Source organism: Hyla sarda, unplaced genomic scaffold, assembly GCF_029499605.1.
Source record: "Hyla sarda isolate aHylSar1 unplaced genomic scaffold, aHylSar1.hap1 scaffold_587, whole genome shotgun sequence".
NCBI lineage: Eukaryota > Metazoa > Chordata > Amphibia > Anura > Hylidae > Hyla > Hyla sarda.
The window spans coordinates 101,851-127,171 of NW_026610600.1; the positions used below are offsets into that span (position 1 = coordinate 101,851).

General features: G+C 45.5%; 1 protein-coding gene across 1 annotated transcript in view; it reads right to left on the reverse strand.

Moving 5' to 3' along the window:
• The window catches only part of LOC130340281 (integrin alpha-L-like), a gene marked incomplete at its 3' end in the record, with an annotated part of 199,748 nt that overhangs the window by 90,753 nt on the left and 83,674 nt on the right, over nucleotides 1-25,321 (reverse strand). The window contains exons 10-15 of the mRNA XM_056554167.1: nucleotides 17,951-18,018; nucleotides 15,122-15,242; nucleotides 13,231-13,379; nucleotides 13,002-13,139; nucleotides 12,730-12,930; nucleotides 8,010-8,131 (exon numbers count right to left, since the gene is read on the reverse strand). Of these exons, the coding sequence (XP_056410142.1) occupies nucleotides 8,010-8,131; nucleotides 12,730-12,930; nucleotides 13,002-13,139; nucleotides 13,231-13,379; nucleotides 15,122-15,242; nucleotides 17,951-18,018 (799 nt within the window). The remainder of the gene's footprint in view (nucleotides 1-8,009; nucleotides 8,132-12,729; nucleotides 12,931-13,001; nucleotides 13,140-13,230; nucleotides 13,380-15,121; nucleotides 15,243-17,950; nucleotides 18,019-25,321) is intronic.

The window sequence follows — 25,321 nt, forward strand, 5'->3', positions numbered from 1 at the left end:
GATGAGAGCATGGACCTAGACACATAGAAGAAGGATGAGAACGTGGACCTAGACACATAGGAGGATGAGAGTGTGGTCCTAGACACATAGAAGAAGGATGAGAACGTGGACCTAGACACATAGAAGAAGGATGAAAGCGTGGACCTAGACACATATAAGAAGGATGAGATCGTGGACCTAGACACATAGAAGAAGGATGAGAGCGTGGACCTAGACACATAGAAGGATGAGAGCGTGGACCTAGACACATAGAAGAAGGATGAGAGCGTGGATCTAGACATATAGAAGAAGGATGAAAGCGTGGACCTAGACACATAGGAGGATGAGAGCGTGGACCTAGACACATAGAAGAAGGATGAAAGCGTGGACCTAGACACATAGAAGAAGGATGAGAGCGTGGACCTAGACACATAGAAGAAGGATGAGAGCATGGATCTAGACATATAGAAGAAGGATGAAAGCGTGGACCTAGACACATAGGAGGGTGAAAGCATGGACCTAGACACATAGAAGAAGAATGAGAATGTGGACCTAGACACATAGGAGGATGAGAGCGTGGACCTAGACACATAGAAGAATGATGAGAACGTGGACCTAGACACATAGACGGATGAGAGTGTGGACCTAGACACATAGAAGAAGGATAAGAGCGTGGACCTAGACACATAGAAGAAGGATGAGAGTGTGGACCTAGACACATAGAAGGATGAGAGCGTGGACCTAAACAAATAGAAGAAGGATGAGAGCGTGGACCTAGACACATAGAAGAAGGATGAGAGCGTGGACCTAGACACATAGAAGAAGGATGAGAGCGTGGACCTAGACACATAGAAGAAGGATGAGAGCGTTGACCTAGACACATAGAAGGATGAGAGCGCGGACCTAGACACATAAAAGAAGGATGAGAGCGTGGACCTAGACACATAGAAGAAGGATGAGAGTGTGGACCTAGACACATAGAAGAAGGATGAGAGCGTGGACCTAGACACATAGAAGGATGAGAGCGCGGACCTAGACACATAGAATAAGGATGAGAGCGTGGACCTAGACACATAGAATAAGGATGAGAGTGTGGACCTAGACACATAGAAGGATGAGAGCGTGGACCTAGACACATAGAAGAAGGATGAGAGCGTGGACCTGGACACATAGAAGAAGGATGAGAGCGTGGAGGATGAGAGCGTGAACCTAGACACATAGAAGAAGAATGAGAAAGTGGATCCAGACACATAGAAGAAGGATGAGAGCGTGGACCAAGACTCATAGAAGAAGGATGAAAGCGTGGACCTAGACAGATAGGAGGATTAGAGCGTGGACCTAGACACATAGAAGAAGGATGAGAACGTGGACCTAGACACATAGGAGGGTGAGAGCATGGACCTAGACACATAAAAGAAGGATGAGAACGTGGACCTAGACAGATAGGAGGATTAGAGCGTGGACCTAGACACATAGAAGAAGGATGAGAACGTGGACCTAGACACATAGGAGGATGAGAGCGTGGACCTAGACACATAGAAGAAGGATGAAAGCGTGGACCTAGACACATAGAAGAAGGATGAGAGCGTGGACCTAGACACATAGAAGAAGGATGAGAGCATGGATCTAGACATATAGAAGAAGGATGAAAGCGTGGACCTAGACACATAGGAGGATGAGAGCGTGGACCTAGACACATAGAAGAAGGATGAAAGCGTGGACCTAGACACATAGAAGGATGAGAGCGCGGACCTAGACACATAGAATAAGGATGAGAGCGTGGACCTAGACACATAGAAGAAGGATGAGAGCGTGGACCTAGACACATAGAAGGATGAGAGCGTGGACCTAGACACATAGAAGAAGGATGAGAGCGTGGACATAGACCCATAGAAGAAGGATGAGAGCGTGGACATAGACCCATAGAAGAAGGATGAGAGCGTGGACCAAGACACATAGAAGAAGGATGAGAGCGTGGACCTGGAATCGTAGAAGAAGGATGAGAGCGTGGAGGGTGAGAGCGTGAACCTAGACACATAGAAGAAGAATGAGAACGTGGATCAAGACACGTAGAAGAAGGATGAGAGCGTTGACCTAGATACATAGAAGAAGGATGAAAGCGTGGACCTAGACACATAGGAGGGTGAAAGCATGGACCTAGACACATAGAAGAAGGATGAGAATGTGGACCTAGACACATAGGAGGATGAGAGCTTGGACCTAGACACATAGAAAGATGATGAGAATGTGGACCTAGACACATAGACGGATGAGAGTGTGGACCTAGACACATAGAAGAAGGATAAGAGCGTGGACCTAGACACATAGAAAAAGGATGAGAGCGTGGACCTAGACACATAGAAAAAGGATGAGAGCGTGGACGTAGACACATAGACGGATGAGAGTGTGGACCTAGACACATAGAAGAAGGATGAGAGCGTGGACCTAGACACATAGAAGAAGGATGAGAGCGTGGACCTAGACACATAGAAGAAGGATGAGAGCGTGGACCTAGACACATAGAAGAAGGATGAGGGCATGGACCTAGACACATAGGAGGATGAGAGCGTGGACCTAGACACATAGAAGGATGAAAGCGTGGACCTAGACACACAGAAGAAGGATGAGAGCGTTGACCTAGAAACACAGAAGGAAGAGAGCGTGGACCTAGACACATGGAAGGACGAGAGTGTGGACCTAGACATATAGAAGAAGGATGAGAGCGTGGACCTAGACACATAGAAGAAGGATGAGAGTGTGGACCTAGACACACAGAAGGATGAGAGCGTGGACCTGGACACATAGAAGAAGGATGAGAGCGTGGAGGATGAGAGCGTGAACCTAGACACATAGAAGAAGAATGAAAAAGTGGATCCAGACACATAGAAGAAGGATGAAAGCGTGGACCAAGACTCATAGAAAAAGGATGAAAGCGTGGACCTAGACACATAGGAGGGTGAGAGCATGGACCTAGACACATAAAAGAAGGATGAGAACGTGGACCTAGACAGATAGGCGGATTAGAGCGTGGACCTAGACACATAGAAGAATGATGAGAACGTGGACCTAGACACATAGACGGATGAGAGTGTGGACCTAGACACATAGAAGAAGGATAAGAGCGTGGACCTAGACACATAGAAAAAGGATGAGAGTGTGGACCTAGACACATAGAAAAAGGATGAGAGCGTGGACGTAGACACATAGACGGATGAGAGTGTGGACCTAGACACATAGAAGAAGGATGAGAGCGTGGACCTAGACACATAGAAGAAGGATGAGAGCGTGGACCTCGACACATAGAAGAAGGATGAGAGCGTGGACCTAGACACATAGAAGAAGGATGAGAGCGTGGACCTAGACACATAGGAGTATGAGAGCGTGGACCTAGACACAAAGAAGAAGGATGAAAGCGTGGACCTAGACACATAGAAGAAGGATGAGAGCGTGGACCTAGACACATAGGAGTATGAGAGCGTGGACCTAGACACAAAGAAGAAGGATGAAAGCGTGGACCTAGACACATAGAAGAAGGATGAGAGCGTCGACCTAGAAACATAGAAGGAAGAGAGCGTGGACCTAGACACATAGAAGGACGAGAGTGTGGACCTAGACACATAGAAGAAGGATGAGAGCGTGGACCTAGACACATAGAAGAAGGATGAGAGTGTGGACCTAGACACATAGAAGGAAGAGAGCGTGGACCTAGACACATAGAAGGACGAGAGTGTGGACCTAGACACATAGAAGGATGAGAGCGTGGACCTAGACACATAGAAGAAGGATGAGAGCGTGGACCTAGACACATAGGAGGATGAGAGTGTGGACCTAGACACATAGAAGAAGGATGAGAGCGTGGACCTAGACACATAGAAGAATGATGAGAGCGTTGACCTAGACACATAGAAGAAGGATGAGAGTGTGGACCTAGACACATAGAAGGAAGAGAGCGTGGACCTAGACACATAGAAGAAGGATGAGAGCGTGGACCTAGACACATATAAGAAGGATGAGAGCGTTGACCTAGACACATAGAAGAAGGATGAGAGTGTGGACCTAGACACATAGAAGGAAGAGAGCGTGGACCTAGACACATAGGAGGATGAGAGCGGGGACCTAGACACATAGAAGAAGGATGAAAGCGTGGACCTAGACACATAGAAGAAGGATGAGAGCGTTGACCTAGAAACATAGAAGGAAGAGAGCGTGGACCTAGACACATAGAAGGACGAGAGTGTGGACCTAGACACATAGAAGAAGGATGAGAGCGTGGACCTAGACACATAGAAGAAGAATGAGAGCGTGGACCTAGACACATAGAAGGAAGAGAGCGTGGACCTAGACACATAGAAGAAGGATGAGAACGTGGACCTAGACACATAGAAGAAGGATGAGAACGTGGACCTAGACACATAGAAGAAGGATGAGAGTGTGGACCTAGACACATAGGAGGATGAGAGCGTGAACGTAGACACATAGAAGAAGGATGAGAGCGTGGACCTAGACACATAGAAGGATGAGAGCGTGGACCTAGACACATAGAAGAAGAATGAGAACGTGGATCTAGACAAGTAGAAGGATGAGAGCGTGGACCTAGACACATAGAAGAAGGATGAGAGCGTGGACCTAGACACATAGAAGGAAGAGAGCGTGGACCTAGACATATAGAAGGACAAGAGCGTGAACCTAGACACATAGAAGAAGGATGAGAGCGTGGACCTAGACACATAAAAGAAGGATGAGAGCGTGGACCTAGACACATAAAAGAAGGATGACAGCGTGGACCTAGACACATAGAAGAAGGATGAGAGAGTGGACCTAGACACATAGAAGAAGGATGAGAGCGTGGACCTAGACACATAGAAGAAGGATGAGAGCGTGGACCTAGACACATAGAAGAAGGATGAGAGCGTGGACCTAGACACATAGAAGAAGGATGAGAGCTTGGACCTAGACACATAGAAGAAGGATGAGAGCGTGGACCTAGACACATGGAAGAAGGATGAGAGCGTGGACCTAGACACATAGAAGAAGGATGAGAGCGTGGACCTAGACACATAGAAGAAGGATGAGAACGTGGACCTAGACACATAGAAGAAGGATGAGAACGTGGACCTAGACACATAGAAGAAGGATGAGAACTTGGACCTAGACACATAGAAGGATGAGAACGTGGACCTAGACACATAGAAGAAGGATGAGAACGTGGACCTAGACACATAGAAGAAGGATGAGAACGTGGACCTAGACACATAGAAGAAGGATGAGAACGTGGACCTAGACACATAGAAGAACTAGGACAGACCAATACCATCCACTCCAGCAAAGACACCAGAAAGACCCTGGAGCTTTTAAAGGCCGACTTATCAATCTCCACTCAAAGCTCCAGGCCTGAGCAATGGAGATTGCCTAATTCATTACTCTGGAATCAGGCTAAGGGACTGCTGCCTACTGACTAATGGACGGAAGAAGAGGGAATAGAACTGTGGATGTCTCCATGTGGTCATGTGTGCTGAGGACACTGCGTGATGCATCGCTTATCACTGAATGTAGCGTGCATTATAATGTTACGTGCTTACAGAGCCCAGGTCACATGGGTTATAGGGCCTGTGTAAATAGACCCCGGGTCACATGGGTTATAGGGACCCCATATACAGAGCCCAGGTCACATGGGATATAGGGACTGTGTAAATAGACCCCGGGTCACATGGGTTATAGGGACCACGTATACAAAGCTGGGTTTGCATTGGTTATAAGGACTTTGTAAAGCAGGCGGTATTTAGTAGATTGGCCTTTTCCTCATCCTCCTCCACCATTACACCTAGACTATTTTTCAGTTTTTACTTTCTATGGCAATCATTGTTTCTTACAGAATTTATTCTTTTCTTATATTTTTTGCTGCCCCCTGCCCCCCTACCTTCTCGTTTTAGTAGTCTGAACTCTTATCATTTATCAGGTCCCTCACTGTTTTGGTAACCATATTGGTCATTTCCTATGCCCACCATGTTTTTTTCCAGTAGGTTATGTGTCATACACAAGATATTTCGGATTAAACATGTCCAATTTAGGTACTTTTATTACTGAGGGCACGGTCCCACTCTGTGTCACTGAGGGCACGGTCCCACTCTATGTCACTGAGGGCACAGACCCACTCTATGTCACTGAGGGCACAGTCCCACTCTATGTCACTGAGGGCACGGTCCCACTCTATGTCACTGAGGGCACGGTCCCACTCTATGTCACTGAGGGCACGGAACCACTCTATGTCACTGAGGGCACGGAACCACTCTATGTCACTGAGGGCACAGACCCACTCTATGTCCCTGAGGGCAAGGTCCCACTCTATGTCACTGAGGGCACGGACCCACTCTATGTCACTGGGGGCACGGTCCCACTCTATGTCACTGAGGGCACGGTCCCACTCTATGTCACTTAGGGCATGGCCCCACTCTATGTCACTGGGGACACGGACCCACTCTATGTCACTGAGGGCACGGACCCACTCTATGTCACTGGGGACACGGACCCACTCTATGTCACTGGGGACACGGACCCACTGTATGTCACTGAGGGCACGGACCCACTCTATGTCACTGGGGACACGGACCCACTCTATGTCACTGAGGGCACGGACCCACTCTGTCACTGAGGGCACGGACCCACTCTATGTCACTGAGGGCACGGACCCACTCTATGTCACTTAGGGCATGGCCCCACTCTATGTCACTGGGGACACGGACCCACTCTGTCACTGAGGGCACGGACCCACTCTATGTCACTGAGGGCATGGCCCCACTCTATGTCACTGAGGGCATGGAACCACTTTATGTAACTGAGGGCACGGTCCCACTCTATGTCACTGAGGGCACGGTCCCACTTTATGTCACTGAGGGCACAGTCCCACTCTATGTCACTGAGGGCACGGACCCACTCTATGTCACTGAGGGCACGGTCCCACTCTATGTCACTGAGGGCACAGACCCACTCTATGTCACTGAGGGCACGGTCCCACTCTATGTCACTGAGGGCACGGTCCCACTCTATGTCACTGAGGGCACGGTCCCACTCTATGTCACTGAGGGCACGGTCCCACTCTATGTCACTGAGGGCACGGACCCACTCTATGTCACTGAGGGCACGGAACCACTCTATGTCACTGAGGGCACAGACCCACTCTATGTCACTGGGGGCACGGACCCACTCTATGTCACTGAGGGCACGGACCCACTCTATGTCACTGAGGGCACGGACCCACTCTATGTCACTGAGGGAACGGACCCACTCTATGTCACTGAGGGCACAGACCCACTCTATGTCACTGAGGACACGGACCCACTCTATGTCACTGGGGACACGGAACCACTCAATGTCACTGAGGGCACGGACCCACTCTATGTCACTGAGGGAACGGACCCACTCTATGTCACTGAGGGCACGGTCCCACTCTATGTCACTGAGGGAACGGACCCACTCTATGTCACTGAGGGCATGGTCCCACTCTATGTCACTGAGGGCACGGACCCACTCTATGTCACTGAGGGCACGGACCCACTCTATGTCACTGGGGACACGGACCCACTCTATGTCACTGAGGGCACGGACCCACTCTATGTCACTGAGGGCACAGACCCACTCTATGTCACTGAGGGCACGGACCCACTCTATGTCACTGAGGGCACGGACCCACTCTATGTCACTGAGGGCATGGTCCCACTCTATGTCACTGAGGGCACGGACCCACTCTATGTCACTGAGGGCACGGACCCACTCTATGTCACTGGGGACACGGACCCACTCTATGTCACTGAGGGCACGGACCCACTCTATGTCACTGAGGGCATGGTCCCACTCTATGTCACTGAGGGCACGGTCCCACTCTATGTCACTGAGGTCCCCTCTTAGATGGTGAATATTGGCCGTCCTGAAGTTTAATGTTTGTTTCCCCCTCCTCCCAGGGGACTTGTGTTTTCTGGGAGCCCTGAACCTGCCAAAACCTGCCCACTACCCCTGGTTTAGTGACGTCATACAACCTGTGCAATGTCACATGGCCCCACGATCCGACAACCACATCTACCAGGCCGTCCTCTGTCATATCCAGGACTCCATGTACAGAGAGACCGAATCCCAGCATTCCTTCAGGACTAAGCAGCCGCTGAAAAGAGACAAAGCTTAAGATGGACTCTATTATATTCGACTAGCCTCTTGTCCTTCCTCTCTATGACCCTGGTCACTCTCTTGTTTTTCATCTCTATGACCCTGGTCACTCTCTTGTTTTTCATCTCTATGCCCCTGGTCACTCTATTGTCCTTCCTCTCTGTGCACCTGGTCACTCTCTTCTCCATTATCTCTATGACCCTGGTCCCTCTCTTCTCCATTATCTATATGACCCTGGTCCCTCTCTTGTCCATTGTCTCTATGACCCTGGTCACTCTCTTCTCCATTATCTCTATGAACCTGGTCACTCTCTTGTCCATTGTCTCTATGCACCTGGTCACTCTGTTGTCTCTATGCCCCTGGTCACTCTATTGTCCTTCCTCTCTATGCACCTGGTCACTCTATTGTCCTTCCTCTCTGTGCACCTGGTCACTCTCTTCTCCATTATCTCTATGAACCTGGTCACTCTCTTCTCCATTATCTCTATGACACTGGCCACTCTCTTCTCCATTATCTCTATGAACCTGGTCACTCTCTTCTCCATTATCTCTATGAACCTGGTCACTCTCTTCTCCATTATCTCTATGACACTGGCCACTCTCTTCTCCATTATCTCTATGAACCTGGTCACTCTCTTCTCCATTATCTATATGACCCTGGTCCCTCTCTTGTCCATTGTCTCTATGACCCTGGTCACTTTCTTCTCCATTATCTCTATGAACCTGGTCACTCTCTTGTCCATTGTCTCTATGAACCTGGTCACTCTCTTCTCCATTTTCTCTATGAACCTGGTCACTCTCTTCTCCATTGTCTCTATGAACCTGGTCACTCTCTTCTCCATTGTCTCTATGACCCTGGTCACTTTCTTGTCCGTTGTCTCTATGCCCCTGGTCACTCTCTTGTCCTTCATCTCTATGCCCCTGGTCACTCTATTGTCCATCTCTATGACCCTGGTCACTCTGTTGTCCATCTCTATGCCCCTGGTCACTCTATTGTCCATCTCTATGCCCCTGGTCACTCTATTGTCCATCTCTATGACCCTGGTCACTCTATTGTCCATCTCTATGACCCTGGTCACTCTATTGTCCATCTCTATGCCCCTGGTCACTCTGTTGTCCATCTCTATGCCCCTGGTCACTCTATTGTCCATCTCTATGCCCCTGGTCACTCTATTGTCCATCTCTATGACCCTGGTCACTCTATTGTCCATCTCTATGACCCTGGTCACTCTCTTGTCCTCCATCTCTATGACCCTGGTCACTCTCTTGTCCTTCATCTCTATGACCCTGGTCACTCTATTGTCCATTGTCTCTATGAACCTGGTCACTCTCTTCTCCATTGTCTCTATGAACCTGGTCACTCTCTTCTCCATTGTCTCTATGAACCTGGTCACTCTCTTCTCCATTGTCTCTATGACCCTGGTCACTCTCTTGTCCGTTGTCTCTATGCCCCTGGTCACTCTCTTGTCCTTCATCTCTATGCCCCTGGTCACTCTATTGTCCATCTCTATGACCCTGGTCACTCTATTGTCCATCTCTATGACCCTGGTCACTCTGTTGTCCATCTCTATGCCCCTGGTCACTCTATTGTCCATCTCTATGCCCCTGGTCACTCTATTGTCCATCTCTATGACCCTGGTCACTCTATTGTCCATCTCTATGACCCTGGTCACTCTCTTGTCCTTCATCTCTATGACCCTGGTCACTCTCTTGTCCTTCATCTCTATGACCCTGGTCACTCTATTGTCCATTGTCTCTATGACCCTGGTCACTCTATTGTCCATCTCTATGCCCCTGGTCACTCTATTGTCCATCTCTATGCCCCTGGTCACTCTATTGTCCATCTCTATGCCCCTGGTCACTCTTTTGTCCAGTGTCTCTATGAACCTGGTCACTCTATTGTCCATCTCTATGCCCCTGGTCACTCTCTTGTCCATTGTCTCTATGCCCCTGGTCACTCTCTTGTCCATTGTCTCTATGACCATGGGCACTCTATTGTCCATCTCTATGACCCTGGTCACTCTATTGTCCATTGTCTCTATGACCCTGGTCACTCTCTTGACCTTCATCTCTATGCCCCTGGTCACTCTATTGTCCATCTCTATGACCCTGGTCACTCTCTTGTCCATTGTCTCTGTGACCCTGGTCACTCTATTGCCCATTGTCTCTATGACCCTGGTCACTCTCTTGTCCTTCATCTCTATGACCCTGGTCACTCTCTTGTCCATTGTCTCTATGACCATGGTCACTTTACTGTCCTTCCTCTCTGTGACCATGGTCACTCTCTTGTCCATTGTCTCTATGACCCTGGTCTCTCTGTTGTCTCTATGCCCCTGGTCACTCTATTGTCCTTCCTCTCTATGCCCCTGGTCACTCTATTGTTCATCTCTATGACCCTGGTCACTCTCTTGTCCTTCATCTCTATGCCCCTGGTCACTCTATTGTCCATCTCTATGACCCTGGTCACTCTCTTGTCCTTCATCTCTATGACGCTGGTAACTCTATTGTCCATTGTCTCTATGACCCTGGTCACTCTATTGTCCATCTCTATGCCCCTGGTCACTCTATTGTCCATCTCTATGACCCTGGTCACTCTCTTGTCCTTCATCTCTATGACCCTGGTAACTCTATTGTCCATTGTCTCTATGAACCTGGTCACTCTATTGTCCATCTCTATGACCCTGGTCACTCTCTTGTCCTTCATCTCTATGCCCCTGGTCACTCTATTGTCCATCTCTATGACCCTGGTCACTCTCTTGTCCTTCATCTCTATGACCCTGGTCACTCTATTGTCCATTGTCTCTATGACCCTGGTCACTCTATTGTCCATCTCTATGCCCCTTGTCACTCTATTGTCCATCTCTATGCCCCTGGTCACTCTATTGTCCATCTCTATGCCCCTGGTCACTCTATTGTCCATCTCTATGCCCCTGGTCACTCTCTTGTCCAGTGTTTCTATGAACCTGGTCACTCTATTGTCCATCTCTATGCCCCTGGTCACTCTATTGTCCATCTCTATGCCCCTGGTCACTCTCTTGTCCATTGTCTCTATGACCATGGGCACTCTATTGTCCATCTCTATGACCCTGGTCACTCTATTGTCCATTGTCTCTATGACCCTGGTCACTCTCTTGACCTTCATCTCTATGAACCTGGTCACTCTATTGTCCATCTCTATGCCCCTGGTCACTCTATTGTCCATCTCTATGCCCCTGGTCACTCTCTTGTCCATTGTCTCTATGACCATGGGCACTCTATTGTCCATCTCTATGACCCTGGTCACTCTCTTGTCCATTGTCTCTGTGACCCTGGTCACTCTATTGCCCATTGTCTCTATGACCCTGGTCACTCTCTTGTCCTTCATCTCTATGACCCTGGTCACTCTCTTGTCCATTGTCTCTATGACCATGGTCACTTTACTGTCCTTCCTCTCTGTGACCATGGTCACTCTCTTGTCCATTGTCTCTATGACCCTGGTCTCTCTGTTGTCTCTATGCCCCTGGTCACTCTATTGTCCTTCATCTCTATGCCCCTGGTCACTCTATTGTTCATCTCTATGACCCTGGTCACTCTCTTGTCCTTCATCTCTATGACCCTGGTCACTCTCTTGTCCTTCATCTCTATGCCCCTGGTCACTCTATTGTCCATCTCTATGACCCTGGTCACTCTCTTGTCCTTCATCTCTATGACGCTGGTAACTCTATTGTCCATTGTCTCTATGACCCTGGTCACTCTATTGTCCATCTCTATGCCCCTGGTCACTCTATTGTCCATCTCTATGACCCTGGTCACTCTCTTGTCCTTCATCTCTATGACCCTGGTAACTCTATTGTCCATTGTCTCTATGAACCTGGTCACTCTATTGTCCATCTCTATGACCCTGGTCACTCTCTTGTCCTTCATCTCTATGCCCCTGGTCACTCTATTGTCCATCTCTATGACCCTGGTCACTCTCTTGTCCTTCATCTCTATGACCCTGGTCACTCTATTGTCCATTGTCTCTATGACCCTGGTCACTCTATTGTCCATCTCTATGCCCCTTGTCACTCTATTGTCCATCTCTATGCCCCTGGTCACTCTATTGTCCATCTCTATGCCCCTGGTCACTCTATTGTCCATCTCTATGCCCCTGGTCACTCTCTTGTCCAGTGTTTCTATGAACCTGGTCACTCTATTGTCCATCTCTATGCCCCTGGTCACTCTATTGTCCATCTCTATGACCCTGGTCACTCACTTGTCCATTGTCTCTGTGACCCTGGTCACTCTATTGCCCATTGTCTCTATGACCCTGGTCACTCTCTTGACCTTCATCTCTATGACCGTGGTCACTCTATTGTCCATCTCTATGACCCTGGTCACTCTATTGTCCATCTCTATGACCCTGGTCACTCTATTGTCCATTGTCTCTATGACCCTGGTCACTCTATTGTCCATCTCTATGACCCTAGTCACTCTATTGTCCATCTCTATGACCCTGGTCACTCTATTGTCCATCTCTATGTCCCTGTTACGGTTGTCCCCTGTGCCTGCTGCCCAGATGTCTTCCACTTATTTCAGGGGAGCAGCCAGGGTTCTTCTACTCTATATCATTTTTTACCTGAATGTAGGCAGCTGACAGTCCTCCAGGCTCCCCTTTATATATATACAACGCTCCTTTTCCTTCCATCTCATATGGGGCTCCCACAGCCACCTCAGCATAGCCATCTCCATCCAGGTCCCCAAGTGATGAGACTGCCGCTCCGAACTGAGAGTGAAGATGACCCGGCTCCCCATGGAGAGTGACAATGCAGTTCAGCTTCTATGGTAGAGAGCGGCTGTTACTAACATGGATCCATTGGGTCAAGTCTTGTGTTGCTCCCCGTATCTCACCTCAGTAAACCGGTACACTGACACTTCTCCGGACCATCTCAGTTCATAGTGATGAGGAGCCGAAATTAGCACCAGGTCAGTCACACCATCTTGGTCAAGGTCTGAGACCGCAATCTCTGCACCAAAATAAGAGCCGACCTACAATAAGATGGAGGGAGAGTCTACTGATTAGACACAACTCCTCATGGCCCTGTCCCTGCCCAGTCCATCATGGTAGTTAGAGTCTCACTTGTTTCCCCAGTACGGAATCAATCTTCTTCCATTTAGTTTCTTTGGCAGATTCCTTCAGGACCGTGACGAGTCCGACATACTGGAAGCGTGGAGAGCCCACCACACAGAAGAGTCCATTGGTGGTATGAAGAAGATTAATGGAGTAACCTGTGGGGATAAGAAGCTGCTGGTGACTAACCCCCGGCCCAAAGATCACACATTGGATCTCCATGAATGATTCAAAATCTTTACTTATCTTTACTAATATAATTTTTTATCTGCCAATGGAAACCGAAACCATAAACCCACTGAGGGCCGGATCCAAAATCACAGAAAATGAGTAAAAAAAAGTGAAACCCCAGGTGGATCCAATGAGTGGCCCCCACATCTATAGTGTGTACAGGCCCCCACATATCTGTATAGTGTACGGCCCCCAAATATCTGTAGAGTGTACGGCCCCCACATATCTGTAGAGTGTACGGCCCCCACATATCTGTAGTGGGTACGGCCCCCACATATCTGTAGAGTGTACGGCCCCCACATATCTGTAGAGTGTACGGACCCACATATCTGTAGAGTGTACGGCCCCCACATGTCTGTAGTGTATACGGCCCCCACATGTCTGTAGTGTATACGGCCCCCACATGTCTGTAGTGTATACGGCCCCCACATGTCTGTATACAATGTCTGGGCATGCTGCGAGGAGGCAGTGGATGAAGTTCTGGGCATTATTGAGCTCCTGGACGCTCTGGGCATCAGTCTGGACAGTCTGTGGCAGTAAAACACAATGACCAAGATTTATCAATCTCCATGAGACAAAAATGCGTCCTCGTTGTCCATAGCAACCAATCACAGCTCAGCTTTCGTTTTACCTGAGCAATATGGGAAATGAAAGCTAAGCTGTGATTGGTTGCTATGGACAACGAGGACACATTTTTGCCTCACGGAGATTGATAAATCTTGCTGAATGTCCCAGAACTTCTCAATTAAATTCAGGTCTGGAGTACATGTGGACCAGTCATTGGCTTTAATCCACCATTATCCAGGAATTGCCTACACCCTCTGGCCACCTGAGGACAGGTACTGACCTGACCTAAGAGGAACTCATGGCCCACTGCACCAGTATAAAGTCTAACAATGGCTGAGGATTCCGTCCTGGCCCTTATCTGGTTATCACATGGAGATTTGTGCGACCCTGTGAGGATCGGCCACCCCAAACTATCACCGACCAAACAGGTCACACTGGATGATGTTACAAGCAGTGTAACATTCACCAATGTGTCTCCAGAACGTTTCAGATCTTTCACATGTGCTCAGTATGTGAATTTTTTCTAATTGGTGAAGAGAACAGAATGGTGGATTTGGCTCTATAAATTATACATTTATGTGATCCCTGGTAAATGCCAATCAAGCTGCACCATGCTGGGAGCATAGATCCCATTAGAGGATGCCGGCCCTCATGGAGTCTGTGAGAGATTGGCCATTAGTAGCCCACTGGAGATCATTCTGGGGATCTTGTGATATCACGTAGTGGCCTCCTGGAGGAGCCGTGGTACCTCTGCAGGTATAGCCTTATGCTACCAGTACTGACAAGGATCAAAGCAAAAAGCAAAACTAGAGAAGAATCAGTCAGGAAGCATAAGAAGAGAGAAGTCATTGTCCATGGCCTCCACCCGCAGAGCCCTTGCCTTTGGGGATTGTCTTGCCATCGTCTATCCAGGTGACATGGATCCACAAGCCCTTTTGCTTCCTCTCTGGGCTGATTGATATCCCTGCCGTGACATGTGGGATGTGCAAGTGTCCTCTCCTAATGGTTGGGCAGTTTTTATAGGCTCTATATATTACACATACAAGAATAAGGAGGTAGGGGGGACATGATGACACAGAGGACAGGAGATAGCGGCACTCACCTAGATAACCATACTTATCCTCTTCAATTTGGGACATGTAAATGAGTTTATCCTCCTCTGAGACATCAAGGATTCCACCAGACCATTCAAAAATACCAGGATCTCCCAGAATCCTCCGACCCTACAAGAAAGAAAAACATTCAGGGGATTAGATGTCCTGGGTGTGGAGAAGAGACCCCATTAAAGTGCAGCGCCTGTCCCCATCTTATTCCCAGGTGAGCAGTGCTTCCCTCCAGGTAATGACCCCTCCAGAGGACCCCTCAGTATCTACAGCAGGGTGCCCATTCTCATATAACCTCCATAAATTGGGAGGATAATCCTCTCCCCCGAGAAAACCATTTTCAAAGCAGTTTTGGGGCCATTTTGAGAGAGGTTTCCTGGGAATTTCTTTAAGAAAATAACATAATACATTTGAACAGCCACTTATCATCCCAGCGATACCTCACCCCATGTAGGGCACTGGACTTAACTCCTCTCCTGATCCCCTACTGCCCGCCGCAATGATGATCCCCATGAGTAGACCCTGTTTCTCCCCAATGATGATCCCCAGGAGTAGACCCTGTTCCTCCCCAATGATGATCCCCAGGAGTAGACCCTGTTCCTCCCCAATGATGATCTCCAGGAGTAGACCATGTTCCTTCCCAATGATGATCTCCAGGAGTAGACCTTGTTCCTTCTCAGTGATGATCCACAGGAGTAGACCCTGTTCCTCCTCAGTGATGATCTCCAGGGGTAGACCCTGTTCCTCCTCAATGATGATGCCCAGGAGTAGACCCTGTTCTGCCTCAAATGATGATCCCCAGGAGTAGACCCTGTTCCTCCTCAATGATGATCCCCAGGAGTAGACCCTGTTCCTCCTCAGTGATGATCCACAGGAGTAGACCCTGTTCCTCCCCAATGATGATCTCCAGGAGTAGACCCTCGTCCTCCTCAGTGATGATCTCCAAGAGTAAACCCTCTTCCTCCTCAGTGATGATCTCCAGGAATAGACCCTGTTCCTCCTCAGTGATGATCTCCAGAAGTAGACCCTGTTCCTCCTCAACGATGATCTCCAGGAGTAGACCGTGTTCCTCGTCAATGATGTTTCCCAGGAGTAGATCCTGTTCCTTCTCAGTGATGATCCACAGGAGTAGACCCTGTACCTCCCCAATGATGATCTCCAGGAGTAGACCCTGTTCCTCCCCAATGATGATCTCCAGGTGTAGACCCTGTTCTTCCTCAATGATGATCGCCAGGAGTAGACCTGTTCCTCCTCAGTGATGATCCTCAGGAGTAGACCCTGTTCCTGCTCAATGATGATCTCCAGGAGTAGACCCTGTTCCTCCTCAGTGATGATCCCCAGGAGTAGACCCTGTTCCTCCTTAATGATGATCTCCAGAAGTAGACCCTGTTCCTTCTCAATGATGCTCTCCAGGAGTAGACCCTGTTCCTCCTCAGTGATGATCTCCAGGAGTAGACCCTGTTCCTCCTCAGTGATGATCTCCAGGAATTGACCCTGTTCCTCCTCAGTGATGATCTCCAGAAGTAGACCCTGTTCCTCCTCAACGATGATCTCCAGGAGTAGACCGTGTTCCTCGTCAATGATGTTTCCCAGGAGTAGACCCTGTTCCTTCTCAGTGATGATCCACAGGAGTAGACCCTGTACCTCCCCAATGATGATCTCCAGGAGTAGACCCTGTTCCTCCCCAATGATGATCTCCAGGTGTAGACCCTGTTCTTCCTCAATGATGATCGCCAGGAGTAGACCTGTTCCTCCTCAGTGATGATCCTCAGGAGTAGACCCTGTTCCTGCTCAATGATGATCTCCAGGAGTAGACCCTGTTCCTCCTCAGTGATGATCCCCAGGAGTAGACCCTGTTCCTCCTTAATGATGATCTCCAGAAGTAGACCCTGTTCCTTCTCAATGATGCTCTCCAGGAGTAGACCCTGTTCCTCCTCAGTGATGATCTCCAGGAGTAGACCCTGTTCCTCCTCAGTGATGATCTCCAGGAATTGACCCTGTTCCTCCTCAGTGATGATCTCCAGAAGTAGACCCTGTTCCTCCTCAACGATGATCTCCAGGAGTAGACCGTGTTCCTCCTCAATGATGTTTCCCAGGAGTAGACCCTGTTCCTTCTCAGTGATGATCCACAGGAGTAGACCCTGTACCTCCTCAGTGATGATCCACAGGAGTAGACCCTGTACCTCCTCAATGATGTTCCCCAGGTTTAGACCCTGTTCCCCTAATGATGATCCCCAGGAGTAGACCGTGTTCCTCCTGAGTGATGATCTCCAGGAGTAGACCATGTTCCTCCTCAGTGATGATCTCCAGGAATAGACCCTGTTCCTCCTCAGTGATGATCTCCAGAAGTAGACCCTGTTCCTCCTCAACGATGATCTCCAGGAGTAGACCGTGTTCCTCGTCAATGATGTTTCCGAGGAGTAGACCCTGTTCCTTCTCAGTGATGATCCACAGGAGTAGACCCTGTACCTCCTCAATGATGTTCCCCAGGTGTAGACCCTGTTCCCCTAATGATGATCCCCAGGAGTAGACCCTGTTCCTCCTCAATGATGTTCCCCAGGAGTAGACCCTGTTCCTCCTCAATGATGATCTCCAGGAGTAGACCCTGTTCCTCCTCAATGATGTTCCCCAGGAGTAGACCGTGTTCCTCCTCAATGATGATCTCCAGGAGTAGACCCTGTTCCTCCTCAATGATGTTCCCCAGGAGTAGACCCTGTACCTAAATATGAGTCCACAGGAGAAGCCCTTAGTGAAGGACCTGTTCTGCTGTTCTGATAAAACATGCCCATACCCCCCATGACACAGTATACACAACATCCATCGCCCACCTGTGTGACTGCAGCACTGAAACCAGCAGATGACATCTCTCGAGTAAAATTTTGACCCTGCGGAACTCCTGAAATCACAAAATTACACACGATTTTATATATACATACATATATATATATATATATATATATATATATATATACAAAAATTCCAATGAAGCAGCACTCCAAAAAAAAGGTGCATTTATTCACACGTCTCAATACAGCAACGTTTCTGCTCCTATGGAGCCATTTTCAAGCCTAGTGATACATACAGCCAACAAGGTATTTATACCCAAACAAAGTGCAAAGTGCTATAAAATTATACAGGTGAAAAACATTCCAATCAATACATAATTATATATAAATGTGAAAAGATTTACGAGTATTATACAGCAATACATTGATATGTGACAAGTAAAAAAGTGTATATTACAGTGCCAGTGCATTAAAATTGAATAAGCTTGAAAAAACATTAATCCATAGGCAATATACAAAACAGAACATTAATTAATTCCAAATTATAAATAACTCACAGGTGTACATAACATATTAAGGAGATGTATCCTACCCGCTCTGTATATCCATCATGGCGCCGTTAGCGTGGATTAAAAATCTACTGCGCATGTACAGGTAAACAATCCGATCATGTGACCAGTGATGCGGTCACAGTCTCGCGATCGCACACCGAAGCCCAGCTCCACCGCCCTCATTACTATGTGTGCGGTGTAAAGCAAGGGAGTTCAGTCAGCCCGATCACGTGACCACATCTGCATCACATGGTCTATGTTAGTAAACAAAACCTCTTAGTTCCCTGTGACAGGGAGCTTGTAGTATGATAATAATAAAAAAGACTGGAAACGGACACTGCTTTTAGGGGAATAAATACTCCTCTATCCTAATATTATAATCCCAAATTATAGTGAAATATACCCCTATGTGTAATAATATAAAAAAGAATGGTGAAAATTATAAATATATATATATATTAATAGAGGCATCCAATGAAAAATCCCCTATACAAGATAAAAAAATTATTATAAATGAATAAAATAAAATAATGAAAAAATATATATAAAATAAAAAATAAATATAAAGAATGAATATAAAAAAATATATAAATAAAAATAAGAATAAACTAAAAAAATAAAAAAGCAAAATCAATTTATAATAATGAAAAGGTTAAATAAAAATAATAGTAAAACAACTTCTATTGGCCTCACTTACCCACTGGGTGCTCTGACCCATTTTTTTCTTTTTGTTTTCTTATTTTTTATTATTTTTTGGAGAAAGTTCTACCCCAACACCATCGAGGGACACTAGACCACTCTCCCCATTTTCATGGTAGGAGAGGATCTGTGTCATGGAGAGGGCTCCAAGGCTGTCAAGCCAATGAAGTCTCAACTAGTCTCGGGGCCCTCCCACACCCCGACTAATTATAGGGGGCGCCCACTATTTCAGTGGCGCAAGCTCCATATATTAACCAAGAAACCGGGCTATATCTGTGGGTAGAGGCATATAAAAAAATAAGAAAAATAAGAAATAATCAAAAAAAAAATTTTTTTTAAATAAAAATTACTTGTATCGGGATTTTAAATATATAGTATATAGTATAAATACCTTGTTGGCTGTATGTATCACTAGGCTTGAAAATGGCTCCATAGGAGCAGAAACGTTGCTGTATTGAGACATGTGTGAATAAATGCACCTTTTTTTTGGAGTGCTGCGTCATTGGAATTTTTGTCTATGAAGAACCCTGATCAGGTTTAGACGCTGGCACCCGTACTTGGTTAACTAGAGCTGTGCTGCAACTTTTTCTTTTTACTATATGTGGTGATATTTTTGTTGCTGGCACGCTGCATTATGGAGGACATTCAGAGAAATCAAGGACCTCATGTCTCTTCTTTTGCCGAGGAGGAAGTGAGTAGGATTTTGGGGGGATTGAGAGGCGATGCTGCCTTTCTGGCAACACCTACAACTATTGATGTAAAACGGAATTTTGAAAGTGAGTCAAGGAGATATATTGTTTTGGATTTGCATCTCATCACTCTGGGAGAATATTATAAATGTAAGAGAATACCCCGAGGCATGAGGTCTCGTTTACAACCATCTGTTTATACTGAGAATGTGGATTTTAAAAGACGTTTTGAGGAGATTTCAGATCGTTATGCTTTGGATACCATTCTATTAAATCTTGACTTTTTACAACATGAACTTGTGGTGGTGAAGTCCAAGTTGGAGGACTTAGAGTCTAATCTGAAGAGCATGTTATCTTGTGAGGAATTTACAGCATATATGGAAAGGTCTAAGTGCTTTATGGATAAATTTAGGATGGACATTATGGACATTAAGAAGAGAAAATGGTTCAGAGATCTCAATGATTATGCCAAAAATCGAGTATATGATTGGAACAAATCTTCCCCTAACAATGGAGACAATATGGGGGCTACACCATGGCGGGGTAAAAAGAATAAGACCCCTACTGTGACCAACAATAATAATGACGCTTTTTTACCCGGCTCTAAAGATTTTTTAGGGGAACATCCAGACCTGAATACTCAAACAGAAAACCGACAAGAAGAGGGGGCCGGAGGAGACACCGTAGCAGGAAAAACCAGAAGGCAGAGGAACTACAATAGCCAACAGGGGTTCAAGAAGAAAGCTTAAACCAACATGATACAGTGGTAAATATCTCTTCTTATAAATTATCTGACTGTGAAATTTCGGTATTAGCTAAGGGATTATCATATTGTCCCACATCCAATATTGATTGGTTTAACTTGGAACAGGATCTACAGATGTTTTTCAGAAGAATTAAACTAAAAATTTGGTTTAATAGACAAGAGAGTATTGATCAAACAATGAATGTACAAGATCACAAATTATTGTGTTTGAAGAATTATGAGTTGTATAACAAAAGTACATTTAATCCAATCCTTACCTCTCATCCTTTTGAAACATATACATCCCTGGTACGACAGGATTTTGAGCAGCTTAAAGCTACTCATTCTAGAAATAGTGATTATAGACCTAATTTGACAAGGGATGAGAGGACAGCTTTGGACACATTGATGAATAACCACGACCTCACCATCAAAGGTGGTGGGGTCGTAGTTATGAACACGGTAGATTATAGACAAGAGGTACTGAGACAACTGGCTGATACGAATACGTATAAAAAATTAGAAAGGGATCCCAAGTTTGAAATGTTGTCAAAATTGACAGATGTAGTAGAACAGGCTTTCTGTAATGATATTATCGATGAGGAATTGAAACAGTTCCTAATAGTAAAATATCCTATCACCCCAGTAATTTATACTTTGCCGAAAATACACAAATCATTAACACATCCCCCAGGTCGCCCCATTGTATCAGGGCGAGGTTCACTAATGAGTAATGCCTCCATCTTCCTAGATCGAGTCTTGAGACCTTTTGTCTTTCAGACTTGATCATATATTCAGGATGCTAACGATTTCCTCTCTAAGATTAGGGATATAGAGATCACTGACCAGACACGTTTGGTGTCTTTTGACATCGTAAGCTTGTATACATCTATCAGTCACAGCAAAGGGATTGCAGAAGTTCAGCGTGCATTGTCGTCCTCAGAGCTCCCCATAGCGGCCCAAAATTTTATGTTGTTACTTTTGGAAATTATACTTACCAATAATTATTTCACATTTGAGAACACTTTTTATTTACAGTTAATTGGGACCGCTATGGGGACGAATGTGGCGCCAATGTACGCGAACTTGTTTGTGGCCTCGCTGGAGGAGGATGTCGTCTTTAGATCCCACCATTTCAGACATTGTCTGGGATGGTGGCGATTTATTGACGACATCTTCCTCCTGTGGAACGGCACTTTACAAGAATTACATGAGTTCCATAACTTCCTCAATGACATAGATGCCAACATTGACTTTACTATGAGTGAATCTAACACCCAGATTAACTTTTTAGATGTTTTAGTGACCAAAAAAGGTACACATCTACAGACCCAATTATATGTAAAACCGACAGATAGGAATACACTCCTCCACTATAGAAGCCACCATCCGAGGAAAATGATTGACGCTCTACCTTTTAGTCAGATGCTTAGAGCCAGGCGAGTGGTGGAGGATAAGGATATCTTACAAACCACTTTGGATAGAATGCAAAATAATTTTGAAACCAGAGGTTATCCTAAATATCTTGTTGATTCACATAGGAAAAAAGTAGAGAGTATGGATAGGGCAGCCACCCTCATGAAAAAAAGAGAAAAAAAACACAACAGAGAATTCCATTTACTTCAACTTATAGTGCCCAGAGCAATGCTATTTCAAGAATTTTGAATAAGCATTGGTCTATCTTAAAAAACAGCTTTCCAACCATCAATGAGTTCATGGTGAATCCGCTTATGTCTTATAGGAGAAGTAGGAACATTAAAGACAGAGTAGTTCACACTGAAATTAGAACAGAGACAAGGGCGGGACAGACGTTTCTGGCAGCTCGGAAACTCGGGTCCTTCCCCTGCCTCTCGTGTGTAAATTGCCCCTCAATGATGAAGGGTACACAATTTATACACCCACAAACAGCACGAGTATATAACCTTAAATATTATTTAACATGTGATTCCACGTGGGTTATATATGTCTTAATGTGTCCTCGCAAAAAATTGTACGTGGGTCAAACCACTTGGAGTTTAAAGACCAGAATCAATTATCATAGATACAGTATAAGGAAAGCTAAAATCGATTTACCTGTACCTAAACATTGCATAGAGTTTAAACATACAGAAAAAGAAATTAAATTTATGGCAATAGATCAAGTAGCTATCCCTGCTAGAGGGGGTGATCGATTGGCCTTACTTAGACGTCGTGAATTATGGTGGATCCATGAACTCCAAACTCTACGTCCCTATGGACTCAATGTTGAGTTTAATTTGGTATAAAAAATATATATTCTTTTATTGAAGTTCTCTTTTTTCTGCCTTCCCCCCCCCTTTCTCCCCCCCCCCTTGCCCTCCAAAACCCCTATCCCTATCCCCATTGGTATTTTTTGATACATACAGTGGAAGTTATTTTTATAGATTTGTATTGATTGCTCATTTTTTTTCTTTTTCTTTCACTAGATCTTTATCTGGGAAGAATTTGTAAGAGATGGATTCATCACCCGCTTGTAACCACTATCGCCTTTATATTTGTTATTAAAATAAAAAATTTCCTTTTTTTCAAATAAAAAATTGAGATAAATTTTTAATATGAGTATGATATTCAATTGGCGGAGATGTTGTGCACTGCAGGGAAATCTCCTCTTGGGTCATTTTTAAGAATAGGATGAACACTTTAAAAATGGAGGTTTTTTTTTTTTTTTTTAATCCAGATACAAGTAATTTTTATTTAAAAAAAAATATTTTTTGATTATTTTTTATTTTTTCTTATTTTTTTATATGCCTCTACCCACAGATATAGCCCGGTTTCTTGGGTAATATATGGAGCTTGCGCCACTGAAATAGTGGGCGCCCCCTATAATTAGTCGGGGTGTGGGAGGGCCCCGAGACTAGTTGAGACTTCATTGGCTTGACAGCCTTGGAGCCCTCTCCATGACACAGATCCTCTCCTACCATGAAAATGAGGAGAGTGGTCTAGTGTCCCTCGATGGTGTTGGGGTAGAACTTTCTCCAAAAAATAATAAAAAATGAGAAAACAAAAAGAAAAAAATGGGTCAGAGCACCCAGTGGGTAAGTGAGGCCAATAGAAGTTGTTTTACTATTATTTTTATTTAACCTTTTCATTATTATAAATTGATTTTTTTTTTTTATTTTTTTAGTTTATTCTTATTTTTATTTATATATTTTTTTATATTCACTCTTTATATTTATTTTTTATACATATTTTTTCATTATTTTATTTTATTCATTTATAATAATTTTTTTATCTTGTATAGGGGATTTTTCATTGGATGCCTCTATTAATATATATATATTTATAATTTTCACCATTCTTTTTTATATTATTACACATAGGGGTATATTTCACTATAATTTGGGATTATAATATTAGGATAGAGGAGTATTTATTCCCCTAAGAGCAGTGCCCGTTTCCAGTCTTTTTTTATTATTATCATACTACAAGCTCCCTGTCACAGGGAACTAAGAGGTTTTGTTTACTAACATAGACCATGTGATGCAGATGTGGTCACGTGATCGGGCTGACTGAACTCCCTTGCTTTACACCGCACACATAGTAATGAGGGCGGTGGAGCTGGGCTTCGGTGTGCGATCGCGAGACTGTGACCGCATCACTGGTCACATGATCGGATTGTTTACCTGTACATGCGCAGTAGATTTTTAATCCACGCTAACGGCGCCATGATGGATATACAGAGCGGGTAGGATACATCTCCTTAATATGTTATGTACACCTGTGAGTTATTTATAATTTGGAATTAATTAATGTTCTGTTTTGTATATTGCCTATGGATTAATGTTTTTTCAAGCTTATTCAATTTTAATGCACTGGCACTGTAATATACACTTTTTTACTTGTCACATATCAATGTATTGCTGTATAATACTCGTAAATCTTTTCACATTTATATATAATTATGTATTGATTGGAATGTTTTTCACCTGTAGAATTTTATAGCACTTTGCACTTTGTTTAGGTATAAATACCTTGTTGGCTGTATGTATCACTAGGCTTGAAAATGGCTCCATAGGAGCAGAAACGTTGCTGTATTGAGACATGTGTGAATAAATGCACCTTTTTTTTGGAGTGCTGCGTCATTGGAATTTTTGTCTATGAAGAACCCTGATCAGGTTTAGACGCTGGCACCCGTACTTGGTTAACTAGAGCTGTGCTGCAACTTTTTCTTTTTACTATATATATATATATATATATATATATATATATATATACACACATACACACACAGATATGTACACAGTGACCCCACCAGCAGAATAGTGAGTACAGCTCTGGAGAGAGGTTGTGTTCTGCTGAGCTCCTGAGACTTCCACAGAAGCAGTGATTTCCTTCCGCCCCTCCCCAGGTGTGGGGCATACACCTGGGTAGGTTTCCTGCTATGGAGCCCAGGGGATCTGGAGCTTCATCTTGCACTCCCCGTACCCGGCCGGCGGGGGGTGCCAAGGAAAATACCACGGCCAACAATCAGGACGGAATTAGGAGAACAACCAGGGCTCACAGTAATGTGGTGCCCCCTCCCCCGTCCTCAGCTGGGAGCTGCAAAGCCTCCAGCAAAAGCCCTGCAAGGAAAAGAAGCTCTTCCAGGCAGAGGAGTGGAGGAAAGGCAGCTGTCTCTGGACCCTCACAACCCCAGCAATGGGGGGAAAAGGGGAACAGAGAATCACTGGCGACCTTTGGATCAAGAATCCAGGCGAAGATGGCTGAATAT